The 25,841-nt window shown below is 33.8% G+C and overlaps 3 protein-coding genes across 3 annotated transcripts; all 3 read right to left on the bottom strand.

The window, feature by feature from the left end:
- Positions 1-1,545: 1,545 nt before the first annotated feature.
- Positions 1,546-3,758, bottom strand: LOC104707910 (uncharacterized). Its single transcript, XM_010424365.3, has 4 exons — positions 3,370-3,758; positions 2,345-2,976; positions 1,911-2,055; positions 1,546-1,784 (listed from the first exon to the last, which is right to left on the bottom strand). The coding sequence occupies exons 2-4, from the start codon at positions 2,856-2,858 to the stop codon at positions 1,727-1,729; spliced, it is 717 nt and encodes a 238-aa protein (XP_010422667.1). The 5' UTR covers positions 2,859-2,976; positions 3,370-3,758; the 3' UTR covers positions 1,546-1,726.
- A 2,810-nt stretch (positions 3,759-6,568) lies between these two features.
- LOC104707909 (putative galactinol--sucrose galactosyltransferase 4) lies at positions 6,569-10,066 on the bottom strand. The gene is made up of 4 exons (XM_010424362.3): positions 8,105-10,066; positions 7,846-8,023; positions 7,380-7,753; positions 6,569-7,302 (listed from the first exon to the last, which is right to left on the bottom strand). Exons 1-4 carry the CDS (start codon positions 9,602-9,604, stop codon positions 6,724-6,726), a joined length of 2,631 nt encoding a protein of 876 aa, XP_010422664.2. The 5' UTR covers positions 9,605-10,066; the 3' UTR covers positions 6,569-6,723.
- A 9,931-nt stretch (positions 10,067-19,997) lies between these two features.
- LOC104709813 (uncharacterized) lies at positions 19,998-22,453 on the bottom strand. The gene has a single exon (XM_019228819.2). The coding sequence runs from the start codon at positions 21,909-21,911 to the stop codon at positions 20,277-20,279; it is 1,635 nt and encodes a 544-aa protein (XP_019084364.1). The 5' UTR covers positions 21,912-22,453; the 3' UTR covers positions 19,998-20,276.
- Positions 22,454-25,841: the final 3,388 nt, after the last annotated feature.

Here is a 25,841-nt window from a genome sequence, read left to right as displayed (position 1 = left end):
CGTCTGAGACTCCGTGCTCCTAAAAGTAACATCATATCCTCACTATTACAGTACCACCAGCCCAGACCCATAAATGGATCAGAATTCTTCCAGGATCCATCCACTTGACATGAGGGAGAGGGAGCCATGACCTCCAAAGATGGCTCAGTAACCAAATATCTCTCTGATAAGGACTTAGTCTCCTCCCACAAAAATTTATCATTAACGGCCTGATTAATAATTTCAATTGGTTATGTCTCTATTCTCTAGAAAACTTTCTTATTTCTATCCTTCCAAATTGACCGTATAATCCAAGGTGAAATTCTCTTATAGTATAATAAAGGATAAAAACAAAAATTTGGGAAATGAAAAACTTTACAACATACAACATGGGTGTGTAATATGTAATCAACTTGCATTCTAATTCATATGTCTATAGTCATTAATTATCCAGTAGTACCAAAAGCCTCCGAAATAGAACAACTAAGTTTTCGTTTTTTTTTTTTGTTGTTGTTGCCAACAAGTAAAAGAAGAACAACAATAATAGATGAATTGAAAAGGACAGACGTGACGTGCTATCTTTTTATAGAGTATACAGATGATAATTTAAGAGATACGTATTGACGTATACTTGGTCCAAAACAAAGAGATACGTGTACAAAGTATTCAATGCGAATCAACTGTTGTGATCGATTTTGAACTGAACCGACTCGGAAACAAATTTTGTTTTGGTTTATGAGATTTTAATTTGTTTAAACCGATGAAGCTTAAGCAAAACCAAACTTAAAAGACTTTTTCCATCAAACATTCCAATACAAAGTTTCTCACAATCAATTATTGGTTTGCAACTTGTCATTCTAAAAATCAAAATAGAGACAAAACTAGATAAACTTTTTAAGAAAGAAAAAAAAAACAAACAGAAACGAATGAACTGAATAAAATCAGAGATGTTTGTTTGTTTATTTTTTTTTTTAAAACAGAGATATATTAATTTTTTTTCCTCCGGTTTAAACAGTTGAAGATATTTTTCTACAGAGTTGGATTTTTTTTTTTTTTTTTTTTTTGTGGTATTGGTTGGTAGATGTTCAAAAGAAAGAAAAGAAAATGAATGCCAAGTATTTATATAATAGTGTCGGTTATGATATGTGTGAAAGCCGTTAAAACGTTGTAGCGTGTAATTGGGTAATGCTGTCTTTTTCAGTACCTATCAAGACTTATTAATATTGTTGTGAGAATTTTTATCAGGAGATATTTAGTCTTTTTCATCAACTGAAAAAACAAAATTTTCAAACAGGAAAGTGTACAAAGAATTCTTTTCCCTAACGAGAAAATTATTTATCAACTATCATTTTCTTTACTTTATACCCTCTTTATATGAAACAGACATTATAAAGTAAGAAAACTATAATCATTTAATCACTAACAATCATACTCTCTTTTGTATCAGTTTCTTCAGATAATGAAAACAATGATCCTTATTAATTAATAATCACCATCAACTTCTTTGTTTAGGTCATAAGACTCGGTCGCTGTACAAAGTACAAACCTAACCTCAGAGAAGCTAAGGATGAAAACATGAGCAGATTCATAAGAATATATACAGGAAAGAGCAGTACAGAGACAAAACATGTGAAATACCACAAGAACAGAGCAAAGGAACAAAATAGAGTTATGTCAAGAATTTACAAACAAACAAAACACATAACTAGTGTTTTTTTGGTTACATTACATGAATCTGAAGAGAGGTTCATCTAGTAACTTCTCTTGTGTTTTCTTCATTGTCTGCACCTGAGACCCTCTTATACCTGAGATTTACACACAACACCATCAGTAAGAAGAAAAGATTGCTCGGATTCTTAGTTGAATCTGTACAGAAACAATTCTCTCTGATCCGTTCAGAGTGATAAAGAAAAAGAGTTGAGGGATCCCACCTGAAAGAAGTATTGGGGCTGGGATCGATTCTCTCACGAGGAGCAAACTCATTGTAGAACTGAACAGAGACCATACGGTTATTGGCTGAATTATTTGGTGCAGGTGAATTATCTGAATTCAAACTTGCATTGCTTGTGAAGAACCCTGCGAAAGATAAAGACAAATTCAGGGTGTTTTATGAAACAACAAGAGCTTTAGCACACATCTGACCAAAGATCTCCAAAGCTAAAACAAGAAAGATGTAAGTTGTGTGATTGCTAAAGAACCAACATTACACGAAGATAAAGAGTTTGTGGGTTCTTTTATAGGCAGAAACATGTGAATGCAATAGAAAATATGTAAAACCAAACAGACATAGCAATTTTGGGTTCTTCAAACAAAGCCAGCTTAAAAAAACAAACTTATCATCAAAGAAACTTCAAATGGTGTATACCTTGAAAGATTAAGAAGACAAAGAATATAACCGTCACTATCATGGCGAAAATGCTACTGCAGGGAGAGGAGGACTTTGCTGCTTTCAATCTTCTCAGTGTTTTCATCCGTTCAATCCGAGCACGTTTCCTCATAGCAAGCTCCGTGATTTCCCTCATCAACTTCTGGTCATTAGCACTCAGCAACGGGCCTTTTGGAGGCCTCGGCGGTTTTGAAGGTTTTCTAGTCTTCTTATACTTGACATTATCAAACTTTCTATCCGAAAGATCTAAACTTTGACTGCTTCGTTCTCTCCTCTTTCCGTCTCCCATCAAAGGGTCTACCAGATCATCAGCAGCACTCTTTTCAGACCCATCAAAACTCAAACGCCCACTCCAAACATCATGATTCAAAACGTTATCTGAATCCCCTTCTGCTGCTGAAACAAGATTCGTCGTGATATCTTGTGTCTCACTGAATCTACCGTTTTCAATGTCTACATCAAGATCCTCTTCTCCTGAAACAATTTGATCCATCCCGCACAAACACAAAAAAAAAAAAAGCTGATCAAAATCCTTAGCTATCTCCCCTGAAACTGAAATAATCCTTCCTCAACTCCAAAGACTTGCTCTTTAATTAAGTCCTTGCGTCCTCCTAACATATCAAGCAAATGCGATTAGCATAACAAATTCATCCACGAAACTGCAAAGAAGCATGAACAAAATCTGATACCAAAAAATGTCTAATATGGTTCAGCTAAAACCCTAACATCAGAGAATCACGTAAAGCCTTGGAATCGACCAAAACAACCAGTGAAACCGTTAAAACATAGTTCGTAAATCCTCTAATTTCTAAGAAGAAACCAAACGAGAAAGAAAAACTTGAAGCTTATTATAAGATTTCTCCGTTTCGAAGAACAGATGCAACACATGTAAACCCATTTATGAAATCCAGAATCTAAAAAGAGAAACCTCTATCAAAGATTTCAACTTTGAAAACGAAGCTAAAGAAGAAAACAGAAAAATTACAAACCCAGAAGAAACTCACGGAATCAAGCATAATAGCTGGGAATGTCGGAAGCCCTTGATGCTGCGAGATACGAGGAAGACCAAAAAAACAAAAAAGGAACAACTTCGAATCCAATTTTGGGAAAGGAAAGAGAGAGAGTGAGTGACCAACCCAAAATTAGGGTTCATAAAAGGGTAAAAGAAAAAATTATTTATTTTTCCTTTTCTTTTGTATCTCGATTAAATCCGTTTGTTTAAAAAAAAAAATTAAACAAAAAAAGACACAACACACAAGAATGTCTTTTGGATTGTAATGTCGCCGAACAAATTGAAAATTGGGAAAAACTTCTGAAGACGTGCCAGCTTTGTTCAGCATCTATGGACTTTGGGGGTCTTCTTTTTATATTTTGTTTTCTTCTTTTTCAATATACAATAATTTTATAATTAGCAAATCAAAACATAGAAAGATAAACAAAAAAAATAGGAAACAAATACACACACTTATACGGATAAATTATTTTTTTAGAAAGTAATAAACCACTATATTTATGGATAAGTTTCTTTCATTTTTCTAACCTTGGTTAGTTAGTTTAGCTTCTAGATAAAGTGATTTTTATATATCTTTCAATTAAGAAAGTCATTTAAACTTTTTGTTTTTATTTTGAATTCTTGATTAAATTTTATGCCTTCTTTTTAGAACATATAAAAGTTTAATAGGTGGTCGTAACAAATTTTACTACAAAAGCCACTTTAGCTATCATCCAAACACCAAACACCAAAACAATCTTTTCTATTAAAACTAGGTTATGAATTCATGCTACGCGTGGATTTATTTGATATATTTTGATAAATATTATATATGATTGATTACGGTAATAAAATATTATCTCATAAAAAAAATTAAAATTAGTACTAAGGAAAAAAAATTAAATTTCAGATACACAATTTTTTTAAATATAAAAATCAGTTGTGTTATAAAATCAAATCTGATAAAAAAAGTCATAAATTTAACTTGACGTCCAGGCGAGGCAAATCAAACTGATGACCTCACATATCCTAAACCATTTTCTTTGACCACCAGAAAAACAAAACAATTTTATAATCATGAATTTAACTCGTTTTCATATTTAATTGATTGCTACCACTTATGTTTTCGTGTTTTTATTCAATCTTTTCTTATTCTTCATATTCTTTCTTGTCATTTTCATTGTCAAATTTTGTGTTAATTATCATCGTAACTTTTACCGTTTGGTTCTTCGTTATACTCTTTTTCTTCTTCTTACTCGTCAACTTCTTCACATTCTTCCACTGAAAAACCTTTTTTCATACTATCATAAAACTTGTTAACCCATCAAACTCCAAGAACAAAATCATTTTTTTTCTCATAAAATTTGTGAAATTCATGATTACCAGCATAGTCAACACATGCACCCAATTATTGACAATTTTACCCATATACTTATTTGGTTTTAGATCCACGCGTTTAGAAACTTCTCAAACCAAAATCCTTACTTGGTTTATAATATTTTAAAAAAATAATAAAATATACTAATATTTATTTATTTAATATGAATCATATGATATATAGAAATATGAGTACACTATAAAAACATATTAATTATAAATAAATAATATCAATTATATTATATCATCAAATAATATCAACCGTATCATATTATCAAATAACCGTAACCGTAATTAAACGTAACCGTTTAACCGTTTAACCGTTTGTTAAACGGTTCTGGTTAAAGTTACAAAATTTCTAACCATAACCGATGGTTAATAAACCTTAACCGTGACAACTCTAACCCTGTCATGCCTATGTATAGCTAATAAAACATGTGTGTTTGTCGTCCGTCTTTCTTCTTTAAACCTCAAAATTTGACTCAAACATCAAATTAAGGTCTTACGATGTCAATCCTTCTTCCTTAGACCTAAAAATAAAAAATTAATGAAAGAATATCAACTCATCTATAAAATCATACACAAAAATATGTTTTATAACTCATAAGAAATAAAAAGCAAAAATGTCGATAAATAAGATAACTTATGTTTTGCATCAATATTTATAATATTTTAAACTTTTAAAAGGTTTCGAAATATAAAATTTGAACCTTTTAAAAATTTTCAATATTTATAATATTTAAAACTTTTAATATTTAAAACTTATAATATTTAAAAACTTTTTAAAAGCTAAGAACTTTTAAAAGTTTCAATATTTATAATTTTAAAACTTTTAAATTTTTTAAATATTATAATATTTTTTTGAAGCTGTTTAAAGTTTTAATTTGATCAAATAAAAAACCAGATCAAACTAAATAAAACTTTTAAACATGGACGCCTGATAAACCAAGCTTTCCTGTTTATTCGTTGTTGGAAGCATATTAATCTTATTTATACTGGTTCTAAACCATTGTCTAAAAAATTTATAGCCGATGTGGGATATTTTGCTTAGTTCTTTGATTTCCATAAATTTAAAATTTTCCTTTTTCTAAATAATTCTGTAAATTTAAAAAATGTTAATGAATGACATGTCAAAACATGATAGGTTGTTTAAAATAATTCTTAATATAGAAAATTCTGGAAATTGTATAAAATGTTAATAAGTGATATGTCAAATTACTATTGGTTGTTTAAAATCATATGTGGGCGGCTTTAGGAACTTATAGCTCATACTTTTTATTAGTATAGATTGTTTTACGGGGTTAATATCGCTAATCAGCTTATATGGTAATTGAAGCAATGAACCTATTTTTGTCACACCATCATAATTTAGTCATCAATCAGACCATAATTTGCCACAATTTTGTTCCTGTACTTTTGTAATATCCTTTTGTTCTTGCAATTTAATTATTTAAAGGAGACATATATATTCATGTACGACAGTACGAGTATACAAAAATAGCCGTTACGGTGCCATTGCCTTATCTTATGATATGTACGTTGTTCAAAGGTCAACATCAGGGGTCCTTTCTGCACTAACATTGACTAAGATACAAACATATAAACAAACTAATTTCTTTTTAACTTTTTTTTTGGCAATAGTAATTCTTTATATATCTAATAAAACAGATCTTCTCCCAAAAATGAAAATAAGATTTCGAAGAATAATTTGAAACAATCTAATGATATGAACATACCTAAATACGTTTTACTTAGTTGGAGTAATCTATTTTCTAAAATTGACCTATTGTTGAACTTTATTTTAACAATATAGTTGACTTTAAACTCCAATTGAATCGATAAAAAAAATCCTTGTATATTAAAACTTGCTTAATAATTCTCCAAATTGAAAAGTAAAAAACCGAACAGAGAAATTCAGATGCTGACAACCCAGCTTCTGATCACACAATGCAAGAAAAATTAAAAAATAGAAGCAAAATCCAAAAAATAATTAAAAGGTGAAAGACAGATGAGAGATGCCACCAGATTGTTCAACCCATGGAACATAGAAACTGAGTTTACCAGTTTCTTCTGCCCACTTAAACTCAGCTTCCTTGTCGTTCAAGTAACACATCACTGGAGCTACACTCGAATACGACATGAAACTTCCTTCGCCTTTCAAGTCAACTCTTACAATGTTATCACCAGTGACCTCCATGTTTTGAACAGTTCCGACGCAGTTGAACATGTTGATCAGCCCTAGAGGAGCAAATCTAACCCCTGCGCTCCCCAGTTCCGTGACTGGCACGAAACTGAATAGATCAAACGCAGATGGTTCTAGGGTTATCTTGATCGCGTCTGATTTTGAGTTCATGAAAAGGATTTCTTCAGATTGCTGCTTGTACACCAAGTAATCTCCGGTGTAGCTCACTTGAGAACCTGCAGCTTCTGGGTTTTGATCCCATTCGATGTCCGAGACATGAACCGTTCCCGAAACTGCCGTGTAACATTCTTTGTAGCCCTTGATCACATGGTCCTTTGGGCTCCAACCAGCTCCTTGACAGTTGAATGCTCCGATTACTCCTCCAAACTGCAACAAATCATTTTCTGGGATTCAATAAAGTTTCTATCTTTAAAAAAAGAATTAGATTGTAAACAACTGATTACCTTGTTGAAGTTGAAGATCTTGAGGATTGATTCGCTGTCAAACAAAGGGTTCTTGAAGAGTGAATCTCTAGTGGGAAGAGCATAGTGGATACACCTTGGGATGGTACCATCAGAGAAAACAAGTTTCTTGATAAGATCAAAGTTATGTGAGGCTTTGCCAAGATGGTCACTGAGATAGACAGGCCCACCGCAGATGGCTCGAGATGCAGCGTGGTACTCGGCGCAGACATGGTCTGATTGGAACATGTCCCAATCTGGTTGAATCATATGACCCATCCAAAAGCTGTTGTAAGAACAGTGAATCATGTGCACTCCTTGTAGCCAATACACTCCTTGTGGGTCACCATTTGGGTCTTGCCACCAAAAGTCATCACCTGTTCAAAATTCAAAACATCATTAATGCTTATAAACTTATAGAGACAATATATGGAGTCCAAAGAAAAATCTTCATATATATACATATTACCAACTCTGCCGATAGAGATTTGCTTTGTGGCCAGGAAGAAGAACTCATTGCACTGTTGCATACTGGCAATGACTTCGGTTCCATTGAAATTCTTGATCATGGATTCGGTCAGACCATTGTAGTAAGCTTTAGCAAGCTCCACTCTTCCTCCATGTTCTTCTGCTACGGACTCCAAGGTCTAAAACCAAAAACATACTTGTCAATGTATAGAAGAAACATAGTATGTGTAAGAAACAGAGTAATAATATAAAAAACTTACCTGGAAAACATCAATCTTGGCTCCTGTAACACCAACACTAGCAAGATAAGAGTGCATGGAATCGTAGAATTCATGAGCTTTAGAAGGATGAACAAGACCAATCCCAGCTTCCTCAATCTTGTCGACTGCAAGATCAGTCATTGTACCATCTAGACTAGGTGAATTGTCAAAAGGAACAACCTTGGCCTTCAAATGCGTCAGGGTTTCAGGCCTAACACCATTCCAAGCACCACACAGAGCATGCCACACATAGATATCATCTAAACTCTTAAACCTTGTCCTCAAATCCCTTGTGAAAGCCTCCATACCTGTGCCTGAAGCATCCTCAGAACCCAAAGACTCTTCATTCTCAACCACATCGAACATTGCATTGAGTTCTTCACTCAAAATCTTGATCTTTTCATCAAGTTCGTGTAGATCTTGTTCTCCACACTCACGAACCAGCTTCCGTCTCAGTATAATCGCCTGAATTCGCTCGGTTGCTTTGTAGATAATCATCTTAGGCTTGTGAGGATCGAAGTGAGATGCATCAGATGTTATAAAGGATCCACCTTTATAGTTTCTGAACTTCTTACACTCCTTGAAGCTGGTAAGCCTCGCAGTCATTTGCTCTCCACCAAGAACAAGATTCTCAGCGTCTTTGTGTAGCTCATCACCATCAAAGTTAATACTTTGCCATCCATCATCAATGATGATGAACTTCGGACACACGCCGCCATCTTCAAGCTCCTTAACTCCGGTCCAAATGGTTGCAGGATCAACGGTCAAGTAGCAAGCATCCCAAGTGCACCATCCAAACTTATCGACGAATTTGGGAAGCTTCTTCTCTTCTAGAAGCTTGAAAGTGTTCATATGGACACGAAGTGCACTAAAAGCCTCTCTCATGAGGTTATAAGGATTGTCACAAATGTGAACGTAGGCAATGGAATTGAAAGATGACTCCTTCACTTGAGTAGAGCCACTCTCTGCACAAATCAAGACATTACCTTTTTCACCAGGGTGAAGGACAGCTCTGAAAGGTCCTTCTATGATCGGTATGATGGCAACATAGGAATCGATCTCAGGAATCTTTAGCATCACCCACTGAGTCTCGGCTTGAATATCCGACCCGGATTTCCCGATCCAAGCCGTCGACCACCACATCTTGAACCGGAAAACACTAAGAAACTCTCTGTTCTCGAATCTTCCCAAGGAGTTTGTGAGAAGATCGGAGGGAGATTCATTGGTGAATCCAAGAAATCCTCCTTTGTGAGCGTTGGCTTGAACTCGGAGGAGGATTGGGACAGGAGCATCAGTGGATATGGAGTCAGGTGCAAAAGGTGTGAAAGTTACGTTCTGAGGGACATCAAAGAGGATCGGAGAAGAGTCTTTGGCACGAAGGACCCCTTGGGATAGGTTAAAAGAGTTTGATTGCAATGTTGGCTTAGTTTGTGGAACACCAAGAGGTTTTGTTTCAATGACATCATTGATTGATGCAAGAGAATCGTTAAGCGGAGCCATTAGAAAACAGAGGAAGCTTGCAAAAAAAAAAAACAGAGGATGGTTGGTGATGAAAATGCTATCTTCTGCTTTCTATATATATACATGGAAAATGGATAAAGTGGCAATGAAATTATACCGGGAGATCCTTCGAGTTTCCAAAACTTTGCTTCGTATATATCGTTTTATCTAATTACATTAAATACACCAAATCTTCTTTGTTTATCTATGAGATTTTTACTTGCACAAGGAGATTGATTTTTATGTAATTAATACGGAGAAATATATGAGTGTCGCAATTAGGGGAACTGATGTATATACGATATATTAGCGAAGGATCTCCCGTAATATATACTTTACATTAAAAAATTTGGACGAGCAAAAAGATAGAAAAATTAAGAAGTTAGGGTTTGTTCTTGCGAGTTCAAGAAACTGCTAAAGAAAAGGAAATCAAAAGAAAAGCAAGAAGAAACTAAAATATACATCAAATCATCAAATAAAGGTTAAATATAAGATAAAACTTAACGTGTCATATTATTCACACCACACGTCGCTTCTTAATGTCTGCGTGCATGCAAGCTACTTGGCAACTCTGATGCTACAAAGAGACAAATAATCGTTATTATAGGAAGTATATATTTGATCTTCTATTAACAAAATGAAAAATATCCAATTAAGTAATAACTAATCTAAATGTCTACTGAATAACTGGATTTCGAATATCCGAAGAGAAGTTTTATATATTTGCGGATATCTACTTATTATTGTGCATTATATATCCCATTTTGGAAACTTCAGATATTGTATTTAGCTTAAAAAAAAAAAAAAAGATATCGTACAAACGGGATGATTGTCGGATAAGACAGAACATTATAGAGTAATTTTTGTTAGGACGATACTTAGGTTTCTCTTTTTTTCAAAAATATTCTTTTTGTAATACTATTTTTCAAAAATATCATCTATTTCAAACTTCACAAAAAAACCATTAAAAAATTACAAATTTTCAAAATTTGTGTGTAATCTTATAAATATATACATAAATTATCTTTATATGTATGTAAATTTTTTTAATATATTTTATAAATACAGTATAAAAACTTTTTAAAGACCTTTTAAAAATCTTTTAAAAACCTTTTAAAAACTGTTTAAAATCTCTGTTTAAAAATCTTTTAAAAACTTTGTAAAAATATTTTACAATGTTTTAAACCTTTATAAATATTTGGATCGAGTCTAGAGGTAGTAATTCTTATCTAGAAATACTTTGTGAATCATATAAAACTTTTATAATTTTTCATATTTAAAAAGGATCATTTTTGAAAATGGATAGATAAAAAATGTATTTTTGAAAAGGGGTATACCAAAAGGGGTATTTCTCAAAAATTCTCTATTTAAAACCAATCAAATAATGCCAAATCATATTAAATAAAATTGATATTAATAAATATTTTTAAATCATTAACTAAAAACTGAAATATATTAATTTAAATAAATCCAAACCGACACAAAATCTCGTTTAATTATAAAATAGAATCTTTAATTCTCTTTTATAAACTCAAACTAATATATAATTAGTTTAGTTTTAAAATCTAGATCATAATTCAATTTGTCAACCCAAAGCGACATGTAATAATCTATTTTAATTGTAAAATATAGGATGTGAATGGTTGCAGCGGTCAGGGTGGACAAATCCATCAGCAGATTAGACCGCTTTTTATTCACCATCATCAAATACAGTCTGCAGCGGTGCGGTCTAAGGATTATAGAAAGAAAACTGATGCGGACCAACTGCGGACCATTTTTGTGTACAAATAGAGTTGGTCCGCAGCGGTCAGCTGGCCGCCCTATTTTTGGGGCGGTCTAAACTGCTGATGGATTTGGCCGCTCCAACCGCAATCACCATTCAGACCCATAAACTCTAATTTTTATTTATCAATCCAAACTGACATATAATCAATACAATAAAAGTACAAAGAGTTTCTCTCTAGTGCTGACACATCAACATTTTGGGAAATATGAAGCTGACACCTCATTTAAAGACTTAACCAATTAAAATATGTTAATTAATACACATCAACTTTTCAACTTGCCACATCAGTTTTTAGTTAAAAACATAATTTTTAAAAGATAACCAATATAATTAAAACAAATAATAGACTTCATCATTTTAAAAAATTTGGATGACACATAGAATTTTAATTTGTAGAAATAAAAACAGAAATAAATTAAATATCCAATATATATTTAGTTTTTTCTACAGTTGATATAGCATTATTAATTTGGAAATTTTCAAATTTTATTTCTAACTCATTGTTGATTCCAAGTATTACAAAGGAAAAAAATATAAGTGAAATAGATGATAGTAAAAAATTTTAGGTAGACTATTTTAAGAGCTTTACTAGCGTAATGAAAATATAAATTCAAAGAAAAAAAGTATAAAAGCTGAAGTGAGCTTTTGAGGGTATTTAAACCTTTTTGAAAATGAAATCTAATGAAAACATAACAAATAAGAACACTTAGTTTAAAGCATTTTAAAGCTAACACCTCATTTTTGTACTAAAATTTAAAAAAGTAGACAACATCTTTCATAATGAGTTCAATATGATCATTTCAGTTTTGTAAATTATAGTCTCACTCTATAATATTAAATTATTAATCGAATATATCAAAGTAGAAAACATGTTTATAAATAAAAGTGACATATATATCTATATATAAAATTTATATTCTTATCTATATTTATAACGTGTGATTGCATTGGTATAATAGTCAAATTATTTTAGTATTCTGCTAATGTTTTTTTGTATGTTATGAGCCTTGAGTTGTGAAATCGATTAATAACTTTAAAAAGTCCAGATATAACATTTTTGGAATTTTTATTATTTTAAATAATCAATTGGTTTAAAATAAATTATTAAGTTATTTTTTAAAATATTTATTATGATCTATATTAAATATTTCCTTTGCAATTTAAATTATCGTTGTGCATCATAAATATTTTTAAATCTAAAGAATCTATAGTTTTTGAAGTATTTTAGTCTTGAAATATATATAAAATATATCAAAAATTTGTTAAAAGCTATTTACATATGAAGAGAGAATAAAATAAAAATACTAAGATTGACTATACATTACACTTATTATTTTGTAAAAGTAATATATAACATGTATTTATTAATGTCTACAAATACCAATAAAAAGTATTAAAATTTTAGATATTGTAAAATACCAAATCTTAGATGATTTTAATTTTTTACTAATCATAGTAATATACTAATACTAAAATAAATTTAATTTATAAAAAAAATCTATGTTGCATATAAACTCTTTTTAAGATCCGTTTTCCGTTTCCGAAACGTTTCAGAAACGAAAATTCGTGGAAACATGGAAACAAGCCACTGAAACACAACTCATATAAATCTTTGTTTGGAAACTCCATTTCCGTTTTGAAAATACGACGAAATTTTTTTTTTAGCTTAGAAATTTAATGGTTTTTGTGGATTATTGGTTATGATTGATAAGATATACAATGATATAATAGTGTTTTCTATTGCAACTATGCAATAAACTTACCAATCAAAAATCTATGTAATGTTCTACAAAACACAAAAATGATTTGTATTTTTCGTTTTTTGCGTTTTCGTCTAAAAAATGTGAAAGAAAATTCATTATACAAACAAGTGTATAAAGTTGTTATTACATTCCACATTTCCGCATATATCCAACTAACATAATTATTTCATTACGTGATTTTTCATTATGCAATATATGTAATTATGCGATTATGCAATGTTAATAATTAAAGCTGCAAAATTATATTTTTGACAAAAAAAAAAGAAGAGGAATCACGTTATTGGCGAAAAAACGAGGAATCACGGGAAAAAAGCGTAGAATCACGTTTTGGCCAAAAACCAAAAATTACATTTTAGCAAAAAACCTAGAATCACCATATTATATTTTTGGCTAGAAATCACCTTTTTTTTTTAAAGACCAACACAAAATCGCATTTTTGGCGAGAAATTACAGGCCTGATTGGTAACACACTTTTAAACTTTAAAAATGTTTAAAGTCTTGATATCTATTTTTTTTATCAGTCACACTTTTTTTTGCTTTTAAAGCCACTTTTTTACTTTCTCTTCCTTGTTTTCTCATTTTTTTTAAGCGTCAAAACACATACTTTAAAACTAAACAATTTTAAAAGCATTCTTTTTTTTCTCCCTTTCATATTTAAAAGCTCTCCAAAAGTATATATATACATATTTTACATATTTTATTTTTATAAATTAATTATTCTCATTTTTTTCGCTTTCTTTTAAGATCTATTTCGATAATAATTTTTTTCATCATCATCACTAATAATATTGTAAAATAGTTTATGAAATTCATCATTAATAAGAGAATAAAATCATTAATTGTTTGTTTGTTTTTATGGTTGTTCCTATAGTTGTTTGTTTTAAGATCTTATTCTTATAGTTGTTTGTTTTTTCTCTTTCTTTTAAGATCTTATTCTTATAGTTGTTTGTTTTCAAACAAAATCAGATATTTGATTGACTTATATTTTCCAAAATTTTAATTTATTATTAATAAAATTTATTTTGTAATTAAAGTGCTATATAAATTAATTTCTGACATAATATATATATTTATTAATAATATTTAATAATAATAATAATAAAAATAGCAGTTACAACTTTAAAAGTTGTTGGTAAATAATAAGATTTTATTAATTAAAGTTTATACAGTCAAAGCATCTACAACCAAATTCTCTGCAACTAAAATTTTAAAGTCAAAGTCTCTACAGCTAAAAGTAACAACCGTTACCAATCAGAGCCTACATCAAATAAATAAAATATTAATACAATAATAATATAACCAATTTTCTTTTAAGTAATGATGTAATCTAATAATACCTAAATCGTTTTGTCATTAAAAAAAATAGGATTGCAGATTGTAATCTATTCAATTGCATATTGATCCGGGGTAAGAACATGTGACCAAGGGAAACGGTGTCCGTACGACTGTCCGTACAACCAAGATCAATAGGCCATGATTCGATTATAAGAATAAAGAGAAGAGGTCTGGTTTGTATTAGAGCCCAAGAGAAAGAAGGATCTAGAAGAAGGAAGGTGTAAAATATCTAAGAGTCACAGGTGTACCTTGGAGGACGAGCTGGTGCGAGTCAAACAAGGGACGGGCATGTCACTTTCGCCATGAAGAGCGACCACGACAAGTCAACCTAGAGTCACTTTCCATCCTTCTCCTATCTCTAACGACTATATGCCCATTGTCTCTCTATAATAAGCTATGTAACACTCATTTGATATATACTAAGAAAGTCTTTTTTATTCTCTGTTCTCTCTTCATCATATTCCGCAAATCTTAACATTGTATCAGAGCAAGGTTGTTGTTCTTGACAATCTAATTCTTTTGTTCTCTTCATTCTCAAATTCTTGTTACTCGTGTTCCATTCTTGTTCGTTGCTCATGCTTTATTCTCTGGTTAAAAGCATTACCCAACGGTCTATAGCACTCGATCATGGAGAACTCAAAGCCGCTTGTGCTACCAATCGTTCTCAAAGGAGGAAACTACCTCCTGTGGTCAAGAACCACATAAACCGCATTATGTGGCCGCAGACTTTGGAGTCATATCGAAGGTGGAAAAGCTCCAAAGAAAGCCACCATAGGAGATGGAAAAGAAACCATCAAAGAAGATGAAGAGGAGACTAGACTCATATAAGAGGCCAAATGGTTTCAAGAAGATCAAACTGTCGCCTCCATCCTCTAAAACTCTCTCGAAGCTCCAATCCTTGAAGCATACTCATATTATGCGACGGCGAGTGAACTATGGGAGACTCTTAAGAATGTCAAACCTGACTCTTGTCTTTGAAGTAAAGAAAGCCATTAATAACTTGAGTCAAGAAGACATGGAGTTTAACAAGCATTTCGGCAATTTTAGATCTCTTTGGGCTGAGTTCGAAATGCTTAGGCCAAACACCATGGATCCGATTGTACTCAACGAGCGAAGAGAACAAGACAAAGTCTTTGCTCTCCTACTCACACTCAACCCTACCTTCAACGACCTCATCAAACACATCCTAAGATCTGACAAGCTCCCTAGTCTTGACACCGTCTGCTCCCAAATCCAAAAGGAGCAAGGCTCACTTGGTCTGTTTAGCGGTAAAGGGGAGTTAGTCACGACCAACAAAGGAACATTCAAACCAGAGGATCGAAGATCAAAAGGAGGGTGTGAGCATTGCAAGAGGAAGAATCACACTAAAGATAAGTGTTGGTTCCTTCACCCTCACTTGAGACCAAGTTCCCTCAACAACAACAAAGATCCAAGAGCCAACCTCACTCACTCTAAGGATGAACCAGGACAAACCAGCACATCAAAGAGTGGAGAAGAGACAACATCCGGAGACTATGTGAGGAAATCCGACTTGGAGGCATTTTTCAAGTCTTTGGCTCTCAAGGAGTTCGATAAAACCTTTTTAACCCCTAGACCTAAGAATTCTCTTGTTGTTGATTCGGGTGCTTCACATCACATGATTAGTAATTTGAATCTCCTAAACAATATTGAATCGGCTAATGGTAATGTTATAATCGCTAATGGAAATAAAATACTAGTTCAAGGGATTGGTAACCTAAAGTTATTTAATAAAAAATCTAAGGCATTCTATATGCCCAAGTTCACCTCTAGTCTCTTATTGGTAAAACGGACAACTAATGATGTTTATTTTCAGGATATTGAGACTGCAAAACTGATTGAAGATATCTCACCTAAATCACCAAGCCCTTCTCAATCGGTTTCTTTTGGTTCTTGTCTAGGTGTTTCTTTTAATGTTATTTAGCATGCTAGATTAGGTCATCCTCATTCTAGAGCACTTGAATTGATGATACCTAATGTTTCATTTGATCATTCTAGTTGTGAAGCTTGTATTCTTGGCACACATTGTAAGACTGTTTTCTCTAAGTCCACTACCTTTTATGAAAAATGCTTTGATTTGGTTCATTCTTATGTGTGGACATCACCATGTGTTTATAGGGATAATAACAAGTACTTTGTGATCTTTATTGATGAAAAATCGAAATATACTTGGGTTACATTGCTACCTTCTAAAGATCGTGTGATTGATGCTTTCACAAACTTTCAAAACTATATTACTAATCAATTTAATGCTAAGATTAAAGTGTTTAAAACAGATAATGGAGGAGATTATAAAAGCAATAGTTTCAAATAACATCTAGCGAGACATGACATTATACACCAAACCAGTTGTCCATACACTCCTCAACAAAACGGAATAGCCAAAAGAAAGAATCGACATTTGATGGAAGTCGCAAGATCAATGATGTTCCATGCCAATGTACCTAAGAGATATTGGGGAGATGCAATCATGACAGCATGCTACCTCATCAACAGAATCCCAACAAAGATTTTGGAAGATAAATCACCATTTGAGGTATTGAACCAATTTAAACCATCCATTAGTCATCTAAAAGTGTTTGGGGGTGTTTGCTTTGTTTTAGTACCCGGTGAGTTGAGGAACAAACTTGAAGCCAAAAGCACCAATTGCATGTTTCTCGGCTACTCAATCACCCAAAAGGGATACAAGTGCTTTGATCCTATCAACAACCGCACATTTGTGTCTCGAGATGTCAAGTTTCTTGAAGAATAAGGTTACTTTGACAAGAAAGATTGGGACAATCTAAAGGATCTTGCCACTCCAACTAATCGATCTGCAAGCCTCAAGTTCCTACTCGATCACCTTGGCGCTTCATCGCATCAAAACCACAATATGTCCCAGGATACTCCACTTGACTCGACTGAGGTGCCTTCGATGTCGACTGATCTTTCTCCAGAAGACCAATATTCTCACACAATGGTTCAGGCGCCGAAAGAGGAGAACACACTTGAGTTGTCACACGAGGAACTTGAACATGATCCAACTCCACAACCATTGAGAAGAAGTCAAAGGATCAAGTCACATCCATCCACATGGAGAGATAAAAGATTTTGCTACAACAATCAAGCAGTTGCTCATCCGATCCAATCTGTTTTCTCTCTTGCGTTACTATCGGCTGATCATCAAGCATTTCTCTGTAAAATAGATGAACACAACATTCCAAGCACATTTGAAGAAGCCAAGAAGAGTAAGGAATGGTTAAATGTTGTTGATGATGAATTTGGAGCAATGGAGCGCAACCATACATGGGATGAAGCTGATCTTCCACCAGGAAAAAAGGCGGTAAGCTCTAAGTGGGTGTTCACGATTAAGTACTTGAGCAATGGATACATTGATAGATATAAGGCTCGACTAGTGGCGCGTGGCTTCACACAAACATATGGATAAGATTACAAGGATACATTTGCACCGGTAGCCAAACTTCATACGATAAGAATTATGCTATATCTTGCTACTAATCTATCTTGGGAGTTATGGCATATGGGCGTCAAAAATGCCTTCTTACAATGAGAACTAGAAGAAGATGTGTATATGACACCTCCACCAGGTCTCGAAGACGCTATTGCTGCTGGAAAAGTGTTGCGCCTCAGAAAGGCTATATATGGTCTAAAACAATCTCCAAGAGCTTGGTACCACAAGCTAAGCACTAAACTTATAAATCATGGCTTCAAGAAGTCTCACCTGGATACAATCTCTTTACTCTCCAAAGCTCCAAAAGGTATTGTTGTCGTTCTCATTTATGTTGATGATTTAATCATCTCCGGAGACAATGAAGAAGGTATTAAGGAGGTTAAAGCTCATCTTAACTCAGTTTTTGATATAAAATATCTTGGAGAGCTTAAATATTTTCTTGGGATTGAAGTATGTCGATTTCCGGAAGGCTTATTTCTTTCACAAAGAAAATATACTCTTGACTTGTTGTGTGAGACAGAAAAGCTAGGGGCTAAGCCAGTAGACACACCACTTCCTGACGGATACCAAGTTGAGCGAAAGGGGGAGAGGAAAGATCCACGTTACGAAAATCCCTCTCGCTATCATCGACTTGCAGGTAAGCTAATATATTTGACTCTCACTAGACCTGATATTTGCTATGCTGTGAATCAGTTGAGTCAATACATGAAAGCTCCTACAACATACCACTAGAGCATTTTGGAGAGAATCCTTCACTATCTTAAAGGAAGCCCCGAACAAGGCATTTGGATGGGAAAGAACTCTAGCACCAAGCTTGTGTGATATTGCGATGCGGATTGGGGTGGTGATAAGACAAATAGAAGATCTATAACAGGCTACTGCAGATTTATAGGAGGAAATCTAGTTACATGGAAGACAAAGAAGCAAAAGGTGGTTTCAATGTCAAGTGTAGAGTCAGAATATCGAGAAATGAGGAAGCTTACAACCGAGCTCACATGGCTCAAGGCATTGCTTGAAGATCTAGGCATCAAGACAACCACTCCTATTCCTATGCATTGTGACAATCAAGCAGCCATCCACATCGCAACCAACTCAGTGTTTCATGAAAGAACCAAACACATTGAGCTAGACTACCACACAGTTCGAGAAAAGATTGAAGAAGGTGTTACTCTCCCATACTTTACACCAAGTAAAGATCGGCTCGCTGATATTTTTACCAAGGCCGCAAGTCGTCAAGTATGCTCTCATGTCCATAGCAAACTTGGACTTGTGGACTTAACTCACCCTTGATCTCAAGTCCCCTCTCCCGTAGTCATCACACTCTTTTTCCCTCAATATAGTCTTGTCCCAAGCGGTTTTATATATTGAGGTTTTTAATGAGGTGATGTCTCACAGGGCTCCAAGTTTAGCCATTCCGCTAAACTTGAGGGGGAGTATTGATCCGGGGTAAGAACAAGTGACCAAGGAAAATGGTGTCCGTACAACCGTACGAATGTCCGTACAACCGTACGACTGTCCGTACAACCAAGATCAATAGTCTATGATTCGATTATAAGAATAAAGAGAAGAGGCCTGGTTTGTATTAGAGCCCAAGAGAAAGAAGGATCTAGAAGAAGGAAGGTGTAAAATACCTAAGAGTGAAGAGAGTCACATGTGTACTTTGGAGGACGAGCTGGTGCAAGTGAAACAAGGGACGGGCAGGTCGCTTTCACCATGAAGAGCGACCACGACAAGTCAACCTAGATCACTTTCCATCCTTCTCCTATCTCTAACGGCTATATGTCCTCTCTATAATAAGCTATGTAACACTCATTTGATATATACTAAGAAAGTCTTTTTATTCTCTGTTCTCTCTTAACTCTATTCTCCTAATCTCTTCATCATACTCCGCAAATCTTAACATTGCAGGATGGGCTAATACAATTATGACCTTGGTGCATTTTTTTTTTTTTTGGTAAAAGGTTAAGTTTCCCTGGTGCATTATTGTTCTGCTTTGGCCATTATGAATCGAAAACATTGATTGATTTGAACTTAATTATATCCATCTTATGAAAAGAGTTTATTGATATCATATACTAGTACAAAGGAAAACAAGATTAACTTCATAAGTGATAACAATGGGAATGCATGCAAAATAAGCAAGAAAGAACTTTGACAAAAAAAAAAAAAAAAAAGCAAGAAGGAAAGAGAATGCATGAAAGCGTACGTGCATTACATGCTAGAATTTCTTAAAACTCAACGCCACCTACACCTTTTCGAATCATTTCCGCTTCCAACAATATCAGTGGCACCACCTTCAACATAACTACCAACGCTGTTTCAAACAACATTACCAACAAACTTAACAGCATGGGCACCTCCACCAGCACTAGCATTTCCACCAGCACCAGCATTTCCACCAGCACCAGCACTTCCACCGGCACCACCAGAACCACTTGCTCCTCCAGTACCACCAGCACCACTAGGTCCACCAGCACCACTAGGACCACCAGCACCAGCAGCACCACCAGCACCGGTAGCACCACCAGCACCACTAGCACCACCACTACCACCACCACCAGCACCACTAGCACCAACACTAGCACTACCAGCACCACTAGAACCACCATTACCACCAGCATCAGAACCACCAGCACCACTGCTACCACCAGTACCACCAGCACCACTTGCACCACCAGTATCAGTAGCACCGCCATCACTACTAGTATCATCACTCTCACCAGTACCACCAGCATTAGCACCACTAGCACCACCAGCACCACTTGCGCCACCAGCACCAGTAGCACCCCCTGCACCACTAGCACCACCAGCACCACTAGCTCCACCAGCACCGCTAGCAGCACCAGCACCACCGGCACCGCTAGCAGCACCGGCACCACCAGCACCACTAATACTACCACTAGAAACATCGGTACTAGTAGCAGTTCCATCTCCACCAACACTACCACTAAGACCATCTCCAACAACATTAGTTCCATTGGCACCACCACCAGCACCACTAGCACCACCAGCACCACTAACACCACCAGCACCACTAGTACCATCATCACCACCAGCACCACCGGCACCACTGGCACCACCAGCACCACCAGGACCACTGGCACCACCGGGACCACCAGCACCACTAGGACCACCCGCACCACTAGGACCACCAGCACCGCTAGGACCACCAGCACCACTTGCACCACCAGCACCACTATCACCACCACTAGCACCACCACTAGCACCACCACTACCACCAGCATCAGCACCACTAGCACCACCAGCACCACTTGCCCCACCAGCACCAGTGGCACCACCGGCACCACTAGCACCACCGGCACCACTAGCTCCCCCTGCACCACTGGCACCACCAGCACCACCGGCACCACTGGCACCACCGGCACCACCAGCACCACTAATATCACCACTAGACGTATCGCTACTAGTTGTAGTACCTCCAGCAGCACCACTATTACCAATTCCTACAACAATGCTATCAGAAACTCCTTTGTGATCACCTCTTCTAGCACCACTTCCTACAACTCGCCTGTGACCGCCTCTTCTAACGAAACCACTAACACCATACATGACGCCTATTTCACCTTGAAAAGTACCATCTATACGGTTTCTTCCACTTCCAATAACGCCACTATCACCTTTTCTAGAACCACCGGCATTATTTCTAACAATGCTACCAACACTTTTTCCACCTCCGTCACCAACAACTCCTCCTCCCGTTCTTATATTAGAACTTGCACCTCCATCTCCGGCTGCAAAACCACCGCTGGAACCACCTTGAGCTCTTATACCATCCCCGACAACAGCACGAGCACCGCCTGCTCCATGTATATAATGCCCGCTTTTGCCGCTGCCACGACCACCTATACCAGATAATTTTCCCAACACTTGGGTTGACATCAGTAACACCAACACAAATGCCATTACCCAACCCCTTCTCACGACCATCTCCATATATACTCTTACTCTCTCTTTTTATATATTAATATACGCCGATTCTGATCAAGACAGATAACCAAACAATATAAGCTCAATCAGAACCTGCGATTTGATTACTACATACCTTGGCGGGAGGCCGTATTTATAGCAAAAAAAATCCATCACAAGCACGCACACGTGTCTTCTAAGTACCGGTTCATTACTAATATGAAAACCCACACAACACTTTTAAATCTTGAAAACGCGTTCAGATTCTTCGGTCGACATGGATACACAACATATAGTCTTCTATAATACGATATTAAAATAAAGCTGATAATGATGGTCACTTGTAAGAACACTCATGCGTTCTTGTAAGAACAAGATATTTCAGACAATATACTTGCTCCATTCATTTCACAGTGCTTCTTAGTGGAATATTTCATGTGGAACTCAACTTGCATAACCGCACTTCTGCTAATATACTAAAGTTGCATTCAGGAAAGAGGTTTGGTCACGATTTTTGGATAGCCTGGCTACACTAGGAACATTTAGACCTCAACGGTTTATTATTGGTATATATATGTTCTAAGCAGTGACCCTATATATATATATATATAAGATATGAACGCTTAAGAATATAACCTAAACGAAACTGCTTCATACCATTCAACGCGACGTAGCGATGAATAAAAGGAAACCCATGTTTAAAGATGACAAAAAGGTACTCTAGTATGTGCGGATCACACCGAGTTGGAAAACACGTGATAAAGTGGGAATAAACAATGGGAGTTGTCCAACTAAAAAACAAAACAATACTGCCTCCGTTTCATAATATACAATGTTTTAAAAAAAAAAAATTTGTTCATAATATAACATGTTGTCAAATTTCTATGCAACTTTTAGATTAATTTTATATTTAATATTATGCATATTGCTTCTGATTAATTAGTTGAATTTTTTAAAAATAAACACTTTTTAATATGCATGTTTTAAGTTAAAACATCATATATTTTGAAACGGAGTAAATAATATACTTCTACACTTGGGCATGCCGACAGAAAAAAAAAAACAATATACTTGGCAATTAGCATATAATAAAGGGAGTTTTGGCAGCGAAGGTGTGACACTGTGACTGACTGATCACTGATCTCCACTCTCTTCATCAACTTTAGAGTTTAGATTCTCCCAAAAAGCAATTTTCTTGTGACTTTATTTTGTACAGTTGCGTAGCACAAAATAAATAACAGAATGGAAAGATGACCCAACAAAACGGAGTGCAGACTTTTTTACCAATACAAAAGCATATTTGAGCTCAAATACTCGCATCTTAGAATATTTTTCTGTTAAAGCTTTCTGAGCCTAATTACAAATGTAGAAGAGTAAAAATCAAATCATAAACAAAGTTAGCTTTTTAAAACTTCTTTTTGAAAAATATTTATAATTATTTTGTTAGATTTAGGAGTGCAATCCCCTATATAATAAACGGAAGTACACAACATTGTTTTTTAGACTATATAATTTTAATAATTTGGTTACAAATAGGTTATACATTAATGATAGATTAATTAGTTACAAATAAGTTATACCAAAAATCTTAAAGAGAATATTCTAAAGAATCATATCATCTAACTTACCATATTAATTTCCTTTATTAAATTATTCATCAAATAAAATATTTTGATATCTAACTTAACATATTAATTTGTTAACTATCATTATACTTCACCTTTTATTTTTATATTTGAGTCTATTTTGTGAAACAAATAAATTATCATATTATTTATTATAATTAAAAAATAGTTTTATTTCTAGATATACCATAAGTTGAATTTTAAAAAACAAATATAAATTCTTCAATCTATAAAATATTTAAGCAGTGGCAGGAGGTAAGTCTATTTGTAGAAGACACTATCATACTAGGGATCGAGTCCCGCTTCCTACGAATGCAGGAATTTGGTTAATGGGCCGGTGGCCCAATGGTTGACAAAAAAAAAATATCTATATATATATATATATATATCTATATATGTAAGCTTTAGTAATATTATTCTTTAAATATAAAATCAATTGAATTAAAAGTTTTACTGAATAACAGGTCAAAATTTGAATATTTAAATTCAAATTTACAAAATTATGTCTTATAATGACATTCAAGTCATGATGTAGAATATACATTGTTAAAATAACTTCACATATATAACCTAATACAACATATTAAAATTTTATTTTAAAATATAAAATATACAAAATTTTGTATAAAATAAAATTTAACCAGTGTTATAGCACATGTAATTATCTAGAATAATTAACAGTATAAAACTTACAAAATAAGTGTTTTTTTTTCAAGCCATCATATTTAGCATATTGCATAATGTTTTATCCATCAAAACTTTTAAAAACATTCACATAAATTATATTTTATATAAAAGTTATAATATAAATAAAATGAATTTCAACCCGTGCTCTATCACGGGTATTTTTCTAGTATATATATATTTAGGTGGTAATTTAGGTTTAATCTATGCTATTTAGATTTGTATAATAAAACTAGGTTTTCATGCGGGTCAAATTTTTTTGTTATCATTTTTTGAATAATAATTTTTCATTTATTTGGTTCATAAATTCCCAATTATTCAGTTTTGAGTCGAATTGAAATTATTTCATTTGTAAATGAAATAATTAACAATATAAAACTTACAAAATCTAAATATCTTAAAATTATTTTTATTATTTATATTATTTCACATATATAACCTAATACAACATATTAAAATTTTATTTTAAAATATAAAATATACAAAATTTTGTATAAAATAAAATTTAACCAGTGTTATAACACATGTAATTATCTAGAATAATTAACAATATAAAACTTAAAAAATAAGTGTTTTTTTTCAAGCCATCATATTTAGCATATGATTTTATTGCATAATGTTTTATCCAACAAAAATTTTAAAAACATTCACATAAATTATATTTTATATAAAAGTTATAATATAAATAAAATGAATTTCAACCTGTGCTCTATCACGGGTATTATTCTAGTATATATATATTTAGGTGGTAATTTAGGTTTAATCTATGCTATTTAGATTTGTATAATAAAACTAGATTTTCACGCGGGTCAAATTTTTGTTATCATTTTTTGAATAATAATGTTTCATTTATTTGGTTCATAAATTCCCAATTATTCTGTTTTGAGTCGAATTGAAATTATTTCATTTGTATATGCATTATACAAAACAAAACAAATCCAATAACAAATTTGATTTAAACACAATTTTTATTTATAAACTATATAAAACATAAGAAGAGGAAAAAATATTGTCCTCTGCCGTGTAGCGGATTTAAATATTTTTCAGTCGCAAAAAAACATTCTATAAAACCCGTGAGAGTAAATAATATGCATGCATCTTCCCCGTTTGAGTTCACTACAAGACCTATTTATAATATGTTTTAAACTCACAAGGTGAGACACAGTCAGTGACTTGAATCTGGAGCTCAAAATTAAATGATTATGTTCAAAAATAAATGATTATGTTCAAATAGTCCCGCAGAAGTTCACATTTTTTTTATAAGTTCCAAAGTAACTAAAAATATATTACATGTTGTGGAACAAATTGGTTGTCAACGCAAAAAAGAGTTCTCTCTATTTCCATACACCTATATATTAGATGTTTGTAGTTTGTGAGTTCTCTTAAGTGCTTATTGTTGTACATAGTTTGATGTCGGACGTTTCTCTATAAGAATGTTTATAGGTATTTTTCTATAAGATATTTAGATGTTGTGGAGTCATATCGGTTATCAACGCAAGAAAGAGTTGTCACTTGTTAGTATATATGCAAACCAGTTGATTACGTAGGTGTGACAATCAGGATATCATCAGCGTTATTGCTGGGAAGTGGAAATTGACGACAGAGTATCAGCAGATGTTTAACGCGTGCGGTGTCAAACTTCAATACT

The sequence above is a fragment of the Camelina sativa genome, chromosome 8 (assembly GCF_030686135.1).
Source record: "Camelina sativa cultivar CO46 ecotype springtype chromosome 8, ASM3068613v1".
Lineage (NCBI taxonomy): Eukaryota > Viridiplantae > Streptophyta > Magnoliopsida > Brassicales > Brassicaceae > Camelina > Camelina sativa.
The sequence above is the reverse complement of the archived record's forward strand: the minus strand, read 5'-3'. Positions and strand labels throughout refer to the sequence as shown.